The sequence below is a fragment of the Gadus macrocephalus genome, chromosome 4 (assembly GCF_031168955.1).
Source record: "Gadus macrocephalus chromosome 4, ASM3116895v1".
In the NCBI taxonomy this organism is placed as follows: Eukaryota; Metazoa; Chordata; class Actinopteri; order Gadiformes; family Gadidae; genus Gadus; species Gadus macrocephalus.
Window position 1 is genome coordinate 22,474,165 of NC_082385.1, and position 12,890 is coordinate 22,487,054.

The following is a 12,890-nucleotide window of genomic DNA, read 5'->3' on the forward strand; positions in this document are numbered from 1 at the left end:
CTATTAACCTTTAGGCTGTTCTAATGTCAAAGAAGAGTAGGCCTATGTGTTTGAACTGTGTGTGTGTGGAAGGATGTGTTTCATAGATAAAAACATATATGTTATATATAGTTATATGCTACACGTGAACCTCCTAAAATGGCGCAATTTGATTGGTTGGCTATCTCGGGATATTGGGCAATATCCCATGATTGACATCTCAAACTTGTTTTCATCGCAAAATGTCAGCTGATGACAACAAATAAACCTTCGGTCTCGGGGGCTATTCCCCACTATTCACTTCAACTTTGGCGAATAATTGTTAAAGATCCCATGACATGCTATTTTATGTATTCTTTAATATAGGTATTAGTGGGCAATTAACAGTATTCAAAGACGTTCCCGAAATTCAGCCGTGGTGCAGAGTTACAGCCACTCCGAGCCAGTCGCACATTGAGCTTCCCCCAAATGGGCTGTTTTGGTGTCTAGCTATAATGCAAATGAGGAGGAGCGAGGCGGGTCAAGGAGGAGGGTGGGGGTGTGGCCCTGAGCAGCTTTCCATGCGCTCTGTTTACAGTGGATATATGCAATGGCGAGGCGCACACAGCCTTTAGCCGTGTTCTGTAAATATTCTAGAACACACGGGAGTCCTGGAGCTCTATATCTAAATATTATTATATAGCCTACATAGATATCTATATTATTTAATATATATTACCACGGCCAAAAGCTGTGTGAGCCGATATGATGAATCTCAAACGACCGCGTTGGGTTCTCCGACATTCCTGGTTCTTCAACATCCACATCAATGTGAAGTAGACTGAACCGCGACGAGGAGAAAGGAATCGTTGCCGGGCAGCGCTAAGGCACCTACGCCTCCGGTGGTGGTCCCTCAGCGGGGCTCAAGCGGGAGACATTCGCCGCCAACAATCCCTTTCTCCTCCATGTCGTGGTTCATGTTCTTGAGGGAGTCAAATCCAAAGTTCCTTCCCCCCCAATTCATTCTCAACCTTGGCTGAGATAACCCCCAATACGAGTCTCGTTGTAGAAATACCAGAGACGAGAGTCCGACGTGTTATGCGCCATAACACCAAAAGCAGAACGGTTATCCAAATAACAAGGAAGTGTACAACACTTGCGTTACAGTCCTGGAGCTCTATGTCTAAATAATATCATATAATACATAGATATCTATATCATGTAATACATTATATTACATGATATATATTATAATATTATCACGGCCAAAAGCTGTGTGCGCCTCCAGACGATATTATGAATCACAAACGACTTTGTCGGGTTCTGCGACGTCTCTGGTTCTTCCACTTTCACATCAACCTGAAGTCAACTGAACCGCGCGCTGCCTGCTGCCGGCTGCCCGCTGCCGGGCGATGGTGCCTCGCGGCAACCGGCGGCATGTCGCAGTTCATGTACTTCAGCGAGTCAAAGCCAAAGTTCCTTTCCCCCAATTCCTTCTCAACCATGGCTCAGATAACCCCCACAACAGTCTCGTTGTGGAAATACAAGACACGTCAAAGAACCGACAAGAAACACTTGCGTTACAGTGTGTGTATTCACACACACACATGTGGCACTCGCAGGGTCGAGTCTCATTGGCGGGCCAACGTCTCTGGGCGGGCCAGGCAGAGTAAGGGGAGGAGCATGATGACGTTTAGGACGTCATCATGCTTGATGACGTCCTAAACACACATTCCAAATCAGCGCACTTGAGCCTCCGTTTTAGTAGTAAAACGAGCTAGTGCTCGTTTTACACCAAACGCAAGTTTTAGCCACTGGGGGACCATAGGCAGGCTAGGGGAACTCATATTTATGTTAGAAAACCTCATAAAGTGAAATTTTCATGTCATGGGACCTTTAACTAATAGCCTCGATAGATAAATAGCCTAGTCAAGTCTTTATTCATACCAAACTACACGTCGGGAATTCCTTTAGTTGATTCGGCTCACGCAGTATAGCCTACAAGACCACACAGAACAAGGGAGACAACAAGTCTGACTGGACATACACAAAATACATCACATTAAAACTAGACCCATGCGTTGATAGATAAATAGATAGACGGATAGAAAGATAATTAAATATGTTATATTATTTGCCTTGCGGAGCCAGCCAATCCTGTGCACGTATGCAAATTAGCCATGTGCGCCTAACACAAGAAAGACGTAATGTTGAGAAGTCATACTAAAAACGGATAGCAAGCGAAAGGCGAACCACACTGTATCAATCACATACTTTGGGTCCATTTCAACTTATGGTAAGAGGCTAGCCTTTAAATCTTTGCAGTGACTGAATGTTGATGATAAAACTGATTTTTTTGCATAAGATGAGTATGTGCGACTGTGCGTGTGTCCTTTTTGGCTTCGGCATACTGCATGGTTATGATCAAGGCCTTGTGGTTGGTTGTGGTCTTAGTGAAGCAGCCTAGCCTTGGAGTTTGATAAGTTGGATTGATTGTGTAGTACGGGCGTGCGAGAGTGAGAGAGAGCACACCCGGCGTGGTGATGTTTGGCTTGTTGTGGGCTGTCTGTCAGCATTCGCTGGGTTGGACAGTGTGCTATGTGTATGTGTTCAATGTACATCTGTCTGGTCGTATTTGCGGTAGATTGATGGTTAAATAATGTCACGCCACGATCGGTTATACTTGCAGGCACTCATTTGCCAGTGCACTGATTGCTGTCAGATAGGCTAAGTTAGCCCATAGCTAGCATTATGCCTTCTATTTCTAGATCTTCTGACTAAGTTTACTGGTAGGCAACTTACGACGTAATCGCCGTCACTAGATATAAAGAAAACATTGACTTTCACTCTGTGCTATTCACTGACAGTAAAAACAAATAAAAGTGTCGTTATTGTATGCAATGCTGTTCATTGACTAGCTCCAGCGCTCGTTGCTGGTTGCTAAATGATAGCAACTCTCCACTCATTCTCCTCTGACCATGCATTTAATTGGCTTTGACCGCCATCAGTTCTAGGCAATTCCTCATTCGCCCTCTCACGTCTGACAGGTTCGAAATTATACTGCTGTGGGCCATCATAGATGTTATTTGTGGTTCTTCCTAGACGCCATAGTTCGCTGTAGACAAAATCTTTCTTCCCACGCAGAGTGTACAGCGGACGTTAATGTTTTTTTACATCTTTTACAGAGTCAAACTCAAAGTAATGTCTGAACTTCCATGAATTAAATGCTCCATGTTCGCTCTCTCTCCCGCACTCCATGTCTTGCACACACGTGTGTTTACTTCTAGACGTCGCGCCGCTATAGGCTACGTCATTGTCACGAGACAGTCTCACAGAGCAAACACGGCAAAATCCCAAATTCTTTTACCGTCTATGGCAAGAATAAATCACGGTTTAGTAACGCAGTAACGCAGGCTGCTTGCGGGAAAGTAAAAGTAATCGAATTACTATTTTTGCAATTGTAATCCCTTACTTTACTCGTTATTTGAACGTACTGTACTCGTTATTGTAACGCCTTACTTCTAACGCGTTACTGCCCATCACTGGTCTTAGGTCAAAATAGTCCCCCTCACTCTCCTCCTCCCTTGGTCCATTCTAACTTTATCTTCGTTGTGGATATCCTTAGCAATGAGTTGATACTTCATGTTGGGTCTTGAAATGTTCATAAGAGTCCACAGAAATCGAATATCAATATTATTTCAGTCAAATTACATTGTGTATATGCACAAGCCATCTTATACAAAGCAGCCGAAAAATAGAAAACCGAAACGCTGCAAAGTTATTTTGTAGAAAACTGCGATTTAGGGTTTGAATTCCGCTATTGTCGTCTGATTCATGGAATCCACTTTGTTCGCCAGGGTCTCACGGTGACAGAGCCCTCACACATGTCTGTAAGACCAATACTTCCTTTTTTACAAGCCTTACAAGCCAATGAGGCGATCACTATCAAAACGGGGCATGTATACTTTGACAGCTACACCAGCAGACAGCAAGGGTCGGGGACGGGCCCTAGATATCCTATTAGCCAATGAAAATACCTTTCTGACGATATCCAGCATGTCAAACACCGTCTCACGTGTGGTTGAGAAAACAAATGTGCAAGGGGTGTGCGCAAACTAGCAGGCTCTTCCCCAGAGTGCGACTGTGAAGCACGTGGTGGATTTGCGCACTCGTGTGTGGTTTTATTTTTATTTACTTTTGTGAGTTTGGTTTTATGAACATTTTGAAAGATGCCTAAACGCCGGAGAAGAAAGGAGGGGGAGGGAAGGAGGGAATCATGTAAATAGTTATTTTTGTTTATTTTCACATTGTTATTGTAATTTTACTTATTTTTGTTTATTTGTACATAGTTATATATATAATTTTTACTATTTCAGTTTTGGTGTTTATACCATTGCAGTTTTCACATTTTAAGTAAAAATAATAACCAAAACACTTTGTTTGAGCTTTCTTTTGTCCGTCGTGGCTCTGCGTGTAACCAGAGCGTGTAACCAATCGGATGGTGCTGTGGGTTGGACAATGCTGGAGACATCGTAGTGACAGCAGACAGAGAGGCGCGGCTGCATCAGGGCCAAAATAACCCCGTTTTAAATTGATCTCTTATCGGCCATCGGATCAAAAAAAAAAGGCAGATGCCGATATGCGTCAAAATGCCGAATATCGGCGCCGATAATCGGTCGATCCCTAGTCCAGACCAACATAACGGATGTGCGCGAGACATACGGATGTACCCTACCACTTTTGTAAATGCCATATATACATTACATTTGGATTGCATGATAGGAAATAGGGATGCAAACAATTAATCGATTATCGATTAATTGTCGATAAGAGACTACTCGATTAAAATAAATTACTTCCAATTAATCGCATTTTTAACCCGTAATTCCCCAACCGTCCACGTGAGGGCACGCTTGACGCCAGACGTACTTGACGCACACGCGGGAACACAAGCGGGAACACAAGCGGGAACACAAGCGGGAACACAAGCGAAGCAGGACAAGACAAACGAAAAGCGGGACACTGACACTGACACATTTTCCCATTTTATGGGAAAATGTGCGTTTCCCCATAATGTCTTTCAAATTACTTTACAGAAGCGAGCTCGCGAAGAGGATAGGCCGCAAGCCAGTCGGGTACCCAGTTTGTTTCAGCGCACGACAATCTGACTGTCGCACTGCATGGTTGACCTCGCCGTCAGTGTGTCAATGTGTGCATGAATGGTTGTAAGTCGCTTTGGATAAAAGCCCTAAATGTAAATGCCCTCCCAGGCATCGACCACTTCAAACAGTCCCTTTGATAAGATGCGACCCACGGTTCGACCTAAGGTCGAGCGAAGCGCTCCCGTTTACCGTTTGGCTCCGCCGGCATCTGGGGACACGATGATGCAGTTCTTCCACTCCGGAATATTCTCCCTGATCCACTGCAGCACAGCGGGCTCTGCATACAGGTTGTCCACAGCGATATCGAAGAAACCCTGGAGAACACGGGCAACGTCAAAACCCGGGTTGGAGTTTAGACTTTAGACTTTATTGTCCCCAAGGGGAAATTTTTCTTCACGTCACAGTACATTACATATATGGGCCGCACGCCGACAGACAATAAACAGAAACAAATAAACATCTACACAGATCTGCATAAACATCTACACAGAGTAGGACTGGGGGTGATTTATCTTGGCCTTTTATTGAGTGCTTTTATGGCTGCAGGCACCAGGCTTTTGCCGTAGCGAGCCCTCCTGCACAACAGGGACCTATACCTGCGTGCAGAGGGCATGACAGTGAAGTGGCAGTTGAGAGGGTGTGTGTTGTGTTGTCCTGTGCTATTGTGGATGCAATGCGTGAGATGGCCTTTATATTGAGCTCTGACAGTGTGGGTGTGGGGAGACCAATTAATTTGGCAGCTATATTTGTGACACGTGTAAGTTTGACCCGGTTTTTGACAGTGAGCATGTTAAAGAAGCAGGTGGAACAGTAGAGCAGAATGGGTTGGACAATACTTTGATATAACAGAAGGAGGAGATGGGGGGCAACATGGAGTCCTTTGAGTTTGCGGATGGCATACAGTCTTTAGTGGCTCCTTTTTTGAATGTCCGTTGTGTGCTGGTCGAAATTGAGTTTATTGTCCAGAGTGAGTCCAAGGTATTTAAAGCTGTCAACTGTTTCTACTGTGTCATTGTTGATGAGAGTGGGGGGCTGGGGAGATGGGTTACCTATAGGAATGCACGATATAAACGATATACGATATAAACGATAAAAAATGGCCTACGATAGAGATTTTTGTTATATTGCTCTATCGCGATAATGCATGTTTGACGCGATCTATCCATGACCCGCGAAATATAAAGAGCGGGTCATGGATAGAGCTACGAGCTGCTCACACAGCTTTTGGCCGTGATAATATATATTATATGATATAGATATCTGTGTATATGATATTATTTAGATATAGAGCTCCAGGACTGTAACGCAAGTGACTCGAGACACGAGACTCGTATTGGGGGTTATCTCAGCCAAGGTTGAGAATGAATTGGGGGGAAGGAACTTTGGCTTTGACTCCCTCAAGAACATGAACCACGACATGGAGGAGAAAGGGATTGTTGGCGGCGAATGTCTCCCGCTTGAGCCCCGCTGAGGGACCACCGCCGGAGGCGGAGGTGCATAAGCGCTGCCCGGCAAAGATCCCTTTCTCCTCCTTGTCGTGGTTCATGTTCTTGAGGGAGTCAAAGCCAAAGTTCCTTCCCCCCAATTCATTCTCAACCTTGGCTGAGATAACCCCCAATACGAGTCTCGTGTCTCGAGTCACTTGCGTTACAGTCCTGGAGCTCTATATCTAAATAATATCATATAATACATAGATATCTATATCATATATCATATTGTGTGCGCCTCCAGACGATATTATGAATCACAAACGACTTTGTCGGGTTCTGCGACGTCTCTGGTTCTTCCACTTTCACATCAACCTGAAGTCGACTGAACCGCGCGCTGCCTGCGGCCGGCTGCCCGCTGCCGGGCGATGGTGCCTCGCGGCAACCGGCGGCATGTCGCAGTTCATGTACTTCAGCGAGTCAAACCAAAGTTCCTTTCCCCCAATTCCTTCTCAACCATGGCTTAGATAACCCCCACGACAGTCTCGTTGTGGAAATACAAGACACGTCAAAGAACCGACAAGAAACACTTGCGTTACAGTGTGTATTCACACACACACACACACACACACACATGTGGCGCTCGCACGGTCGAGTCTCATTGGCGGGCCAACGTCTCTGGGCGGGCCAGGCAGAGTAAGGGGAGGAGCTGAGATTCCTCATGACGTCATGAGCACAGATTTCCAAATCAGCGCGCTTGAGCCTCCGTTTTTTCAAAGGCGAGCAGAACAGCTAGTGCTCGTTTTACACCAAACGCAAGTTTTAGCAACTGGGGGACCATAGGCAGGCTAGGGGAACTCATATTTATGTTAGAAAACCTCATAAATTGAGATTTTCATGTCATGGGACCTTTAACAACCAGACCGTTACCGGTGTTTAAAGACAGGCATTTAGAGACAAGTGGCTCAAAAGTGGGTCAGGTCAATCAACAACAGCGGAGGAGCTATGATTTTTTAATAATGGTCGTCAATAAGGCAGAGTCAAGTAACAACTGGCAAGCTGCCAAGAAGTTCGGGGTCACGGAGTGTAACGTAAGAAGATGTCGAGCACCAAAACAACGTCTCAAAGATGCCAACAGTCAGCGCAAATCCTACCGTGGTCCTCAAAGTGGTCGTTTCAGTGAGGTTGACCGGAGAGTTTTTGAATACGTCAGAGAAAACGCGCTTTGGGAGGAGCCGCTGGAAGCAGAGCAGCTGGGGAGCGATGACAGCGAGAGCGAACACAGCGGGGAAGAGGACGCGTGTGAGGGATAGAGAGACATCGGAGGAGAAATTTGGTGAATTTTAGTTAATTTTAGTTAAATATGTGGCCTGTATTTTCTCTGATATTTAAAAATATTCACAATGTTGCTTGATTATTGCTTGATATTCATTTTGAATCATAGTGTACATATTTTGCCTTGAAAGTGCCGTGGCCTTTACTGGCATTATTATTACTGTCATTAATATAACAAGTGTTTAATTCACTGTGTTTTTACTATTGTTATTAAGAAAAAAAATGAAGTTCTTTGTTCTGCAAATGTGGTCTGCAAATCTTTTTTTCTAAATGTTTGTGTTGAAAAACGGGGGTCGTCTTATAATCAGGGTCGTCTTATATTCGGACCAATACGGTAACACAGTATTATTCATGTTTCTCACCAAAAACTCAATTTACCGTTTCTCTGTTACATTTGAACGCAACATTTGAACGCATCATGATAACCTCCGTCGTTTTACGGAGCCAACCTCATCAGATCATATCGCAGCACATCTGAAACTTTATTTACTTTTTAAAATAACTAGCTTTTATGCTGCTGATACAACACCGATTTCACAAGTGGATTACTATTTTTAGCTGGCGGGACTAGCGAAAATGTCTGTGTGCGATTACCGCTAGTACTTTGAGTGGATGATTAAGACGGGCCCGTCTGTGGTGCGACAGGAGAAGGAGGAGACAGGAGTCTTTTCAACTCGGAAACAGTCGAAGGTCCTGCAATTGGCCTTTATTTGATGCACAATGCTAATGTGCTTGACCATTGAGGTTGTGTTCCCCCCTTTACAATAAATGATTTTCACCCTTCTCGCCCGTTCAGTCATCCTCACGAGCAAAGTTAACGGCCAGACTTCACTCGTTTTATTTGTAATACCCGTTTGCTTACAATTCCATTCAAAAACATTGGTGGACACGCTGCAGTGATTGGATTGATTTGACTTAAATGCCGTGAGTTAATGATTTTCAAGTTTTGAAAAAAGTGGAACCGGATCCTTGATAGAACCGCGTTTCGATCCCCATCCCTACTTATAATATGGAGGACTAGAGGACTAGGACAAAAGAAAATGTCCCTTTTAAGGTAGACAAAGCTTTGGATCCTCATTATCAGGTGGTTACACACAGTGTGTTGGGTGTGAGGACCACTAACCTGGATCTGCGAGGCGTGCAGGTCCATGGTGATGATGTGGTCAGCCCCGGCAACCGACAGCATGTTGGCCACCAGTTTTGCTGAGATGGGGGCCCGGCTCTAGGCAAACACGTGTTACAAATACATCTACCACGTTAATAAAGAAAAATAGATCAAAACAAATTAATAAGAGGAGGAGGCGACTTTCTGCCCCCTAGACGCCATGTGCTGCATTCGATAACTGTACACTGATGATGCACAGGCCAACTATAAAAGCACAACTTGGCAACTGCTCTCCCCAAATGTAATCGATGAAATTTGATGGCTTTTGCCATTTTCTCAAGATTCTGAATGAGTCATCAGTTAATTGGGAAATCCAGCAAATAATGGGCGTTCCTAGAACCAGGTTTGGTTAATAATGGCCTTGAGGTCCAGGTGTGAATACCGTCAAGGACAGAACAATGGGGACTGACCAATCACATGTGTAGAGAGTGTAGTCGTCTTGGATATTCTCGCCTACGTACGGATTTCAAACTTTCCTGCTGAACATTGATTTATTGAGTTCTATGAATATGGTCCCTGAGGAAATGTATCAATGGGAATACAAGTATTGCGACTCCAGAGTTAGTGCCTGGACCTCCAGATTCAGGTCCTCTGACCTCCAGAGTTAGTGAGGGGACCACCAGATTCAGGGGGGGGACTTGGCACCGTGTGACCAGTGTGAAGCGTGTGCCCATACCCCCACCTTGTCCTTCTTGTCCTGGCGGGCGTAGGGGAAGCAGGGGATAACTGCGGTGACACGGGACGACGAGGCGATCTTGCAGGCGTTGATCATGATGAGCAGCTCCATCAGGTTGTCGTTGATCTCCCCGCAGCCGCTCTGGATGATGTACACGTCCTCGCCACGCACGCTCTCCCCGATTTCAACACTGGTTGGGAGAGACAGAGTGAGTGTGGTTACAATGGAGGGGGGGGGGGGTGCAGGTCAGCTGATCCTGCTAGATTCATTCTGTTTTCTGACCAATCAAGACATCCCTTTCCCTGGTTTGCTGAACACTGTAATTTAAGTCAACTTTATTTTCGTACGACTTCTGGTAAATACTCATCACTGCTCCATCACAGGGGATGAAATGAAACACTTTACAGTGGGGGGAGAAACTTACGGAGGGCTATTCTTCTGGTTAGGGATGCACCGAATATTTGGCCGCCGAAAATGGCCCAAAACATAATGTTCGGTTTCGGCCGAAGGAGTAAAAAGGCCGAACATAATACGCCGAACATTTTTATTTATTTATTTAAAAATAAAAAAAAAATAAAAAATAAATGTACTCATTTATTTAAAAGGTACATTGTTCTTAAATTCTTGCTATAATGTCTGCTGGAATGTTAGAAAACGTTCAATATTAAATAAATATTTTGTATCAAATTTGTAATTGATTTTTTATTTATTGAAAAGCAAGACAAAAAAGTTTATAAAGGACATTTAATTGTTTGATTTATGCAATGGTGAACATTTTAAGCAAAATGAATAAAAAACATTAAAAGACACATTCGGTATTTGGTTTCGGCCTTCGGCCAACTGTTTCAGTATATTCGGTTTCGGCCAAGAATTTATTTCGGTGCATCCCTACTTCTGGTTTATACTTTTTTAATGTGTCCCTCTTTACGACTCTTAAACTGTCATTATATTACATACGTCAGCAAAATTAATGAGCTTTGTTCGAACCTAGGCGACTAAAACAGGAGGGGGGATTAGACGCGGACTCCTGACCGGGGGGGGGGGGGGGGCGGGGGTAAGACTTGGAGTCCGAACGCGATTGCTCAATCGCGTAATGGAGCAATCGCGCACAAAATACCTTTCAAAGTGGACCGGCCCACCGGGAGACATCCCGATCTTCCCGATCTCCAGCCTCTGCTGCAGAGCGAATTAAAATCACCGGCAGAACGGCCTTGGGGTCTAACACCGTAATATATATAAACTATAACCGCATTTCACATTAATTGCAATTATTACACGGGTCTTCTCAATGCCATGGAACGTTCCGTTCACTTGCATGGGCCCTTCACAACTTCCGGCGGTGAATTATATTAGCCGGCCTAGCCAGGTCAGCTAATGTTAGCTCTGTCTCCCACAAGAGTGACCATACTGATTTAAACTTTGGATTATTCAACATCCGCTCACTCGCTGGCAAAGGACATCTCCAGGAGCTCATCAATGACCGTAAATATGACTTAAGTTTGACAGAGACATGTCAACGACTTTTCCCAGCTGAACGAAGCAACGCCCCCCGGGTTTGTTTACACCTGTCAACCCTGCATTAAAGGTCTCGCGATAATCTATCGCGAGAGCTGGAAAGTCTCGCCTGTCTCTGTGCCAGTCTACCCGTCATTTGAGTCACTTGTGATAACACTGAATGGACCATCCCCTATCACAGTAGCCACTGTTTACCGTCCGCCTAAGCCCAATTTAGAATTCATCAATGAATTCTCTGCTTTCCTCACTCTTATTTCATCCCTTTCCCCAAATGCAATTCTCCTTGGTGACTTCAATTACCATATTGATAATGGCAATAATTACTAGGGCTGGCCCAAATTATTCGAATATTCGAATACTCGTTCGGAAAATTAGTATTCAAAGCTTAAATCAGTATTCGGAGCTTCGTTGTTACACGTAGGTCTACGTGACGTTACCAGAGCGAGGGAGGCAAACTATAAGCGACACCAAGCAGAGAAGTGAGAGAGGTGGAGGAAGAATAGATATCTTGTTTCCCTTTAATTTATAACAACATTAGCGGGATCTCGGGAGGAAAAGAAATGCTTAGTGAAATGCTAACCTTAGCTTAGTTGTTTGTTTACGTTCGCTGTAAAGCGCCGCACCAATGTAAATGGACTGCATTTATATAGCGCTTTTCTGACCATCGGCCACCCAAAGCGCTTTACAATGTTGCCTCACATTCACCATTCACGCACACATTCACACACCGACGGCGGAGTCAACCATGCAAGGCGACAGCCAGCTCGTCGGGAGCTAACAGTCAGGGTTAGGTGCCTTGCTCAAGGACACCTCGACACTCAGCTAGGAGGAGCCGGGGATTGAACCAGCAACCTTCAGGTTACCAGCCAACCCGCTCTACCTCCTGAGCTACTGCCGCCAATCAACTGTGACTGGCTTGCTGCAGAGCGTGAGCGTCTTGCGAATACCCGGTCAATATAATGGATATAATATGGACACATAAGACAATCAATATTCGGTATTTGTTATGGAATTATTGTACAAATTCCCTGAAAAGATGCATGTTCCAGAATGAATTGAAAAGCTCCCGCAAGGGCTGAGATGGCAGAGGACAGCTGATTTGGTACGGAACAGCTGTTCGCTTCCACGGGGAAAAACTCAGTAACTCCAACTTACTTAGGCCTACTAACTAACGTTCAAAAGCTATTAAATCTTCAACAAAATATGCAGATACTGTCAAAAATCGGTTCCAGGGAGTATATAGGGATTATTAATGTTGTTTTTGATGGTGTGTTTTGCTGGAACGAGTATCGAATATTCGCTCGGAAAAACCAACGAGTATTCGAAGCCTGATAAATGGCATTCGGGCCAGCCCTAATAATTACCACACAAAATACTTTGTATCATGCCTTGACAGCTTTGATTTGCAGCAGTTTATTGATTTTCTCACCCATTCAAAAGGCCATATCCTGGATCTACTCTGCTGTCACTCCCTTTAATTATTCTGCATCTGATCTTCCCATCTCTGATCATGTGTTAATCACATTTAATGTAAAGGTGACACTATCCAAAACGAAACAGCCCCGTACAATCTATTTTTGTAATATCAAGGACATTGATTCAACAACACTGGACACTGGCATTTCTAATCTTCCAAGCATCCACTTTACATC

The 12,890-nt window shown here is 44.5% G+C and overlaps 1 protein-coding gene across 1 annotated transcript in view; it reads right to left on the reverse strand.

Moving 5' to 3' along the window:
• The window catches only part of LOC132455152 (ribose-phosphate pyrophosphokinase 2), a 67,520-nt gene that overhangs the window by 22,169 nt on the left and 32,461 nt on the right, over positions 1 to 12,890 (reverse strand). The window contains exons 2-4 of the mRNA XM_060048900.1: positions 9,730 to 9,913; positions 9,006 to 9,104; positions 5,310 to 5,434 (exon numbers count right to left, since the gene is read on the reverse strand). Coding sequence (XP_059904883.1) covers positions 5,310 to 5,434; positions 9,006 to 9,104; positions 9,730 to 9,913 — 408 coding nt within the window. The remainder of the gene's footprint in view (positions 1 to 5,309; positions 5,435 to 9,005; positions 9,105 to 9,729; positions 9,914 to 12,890) is intronic.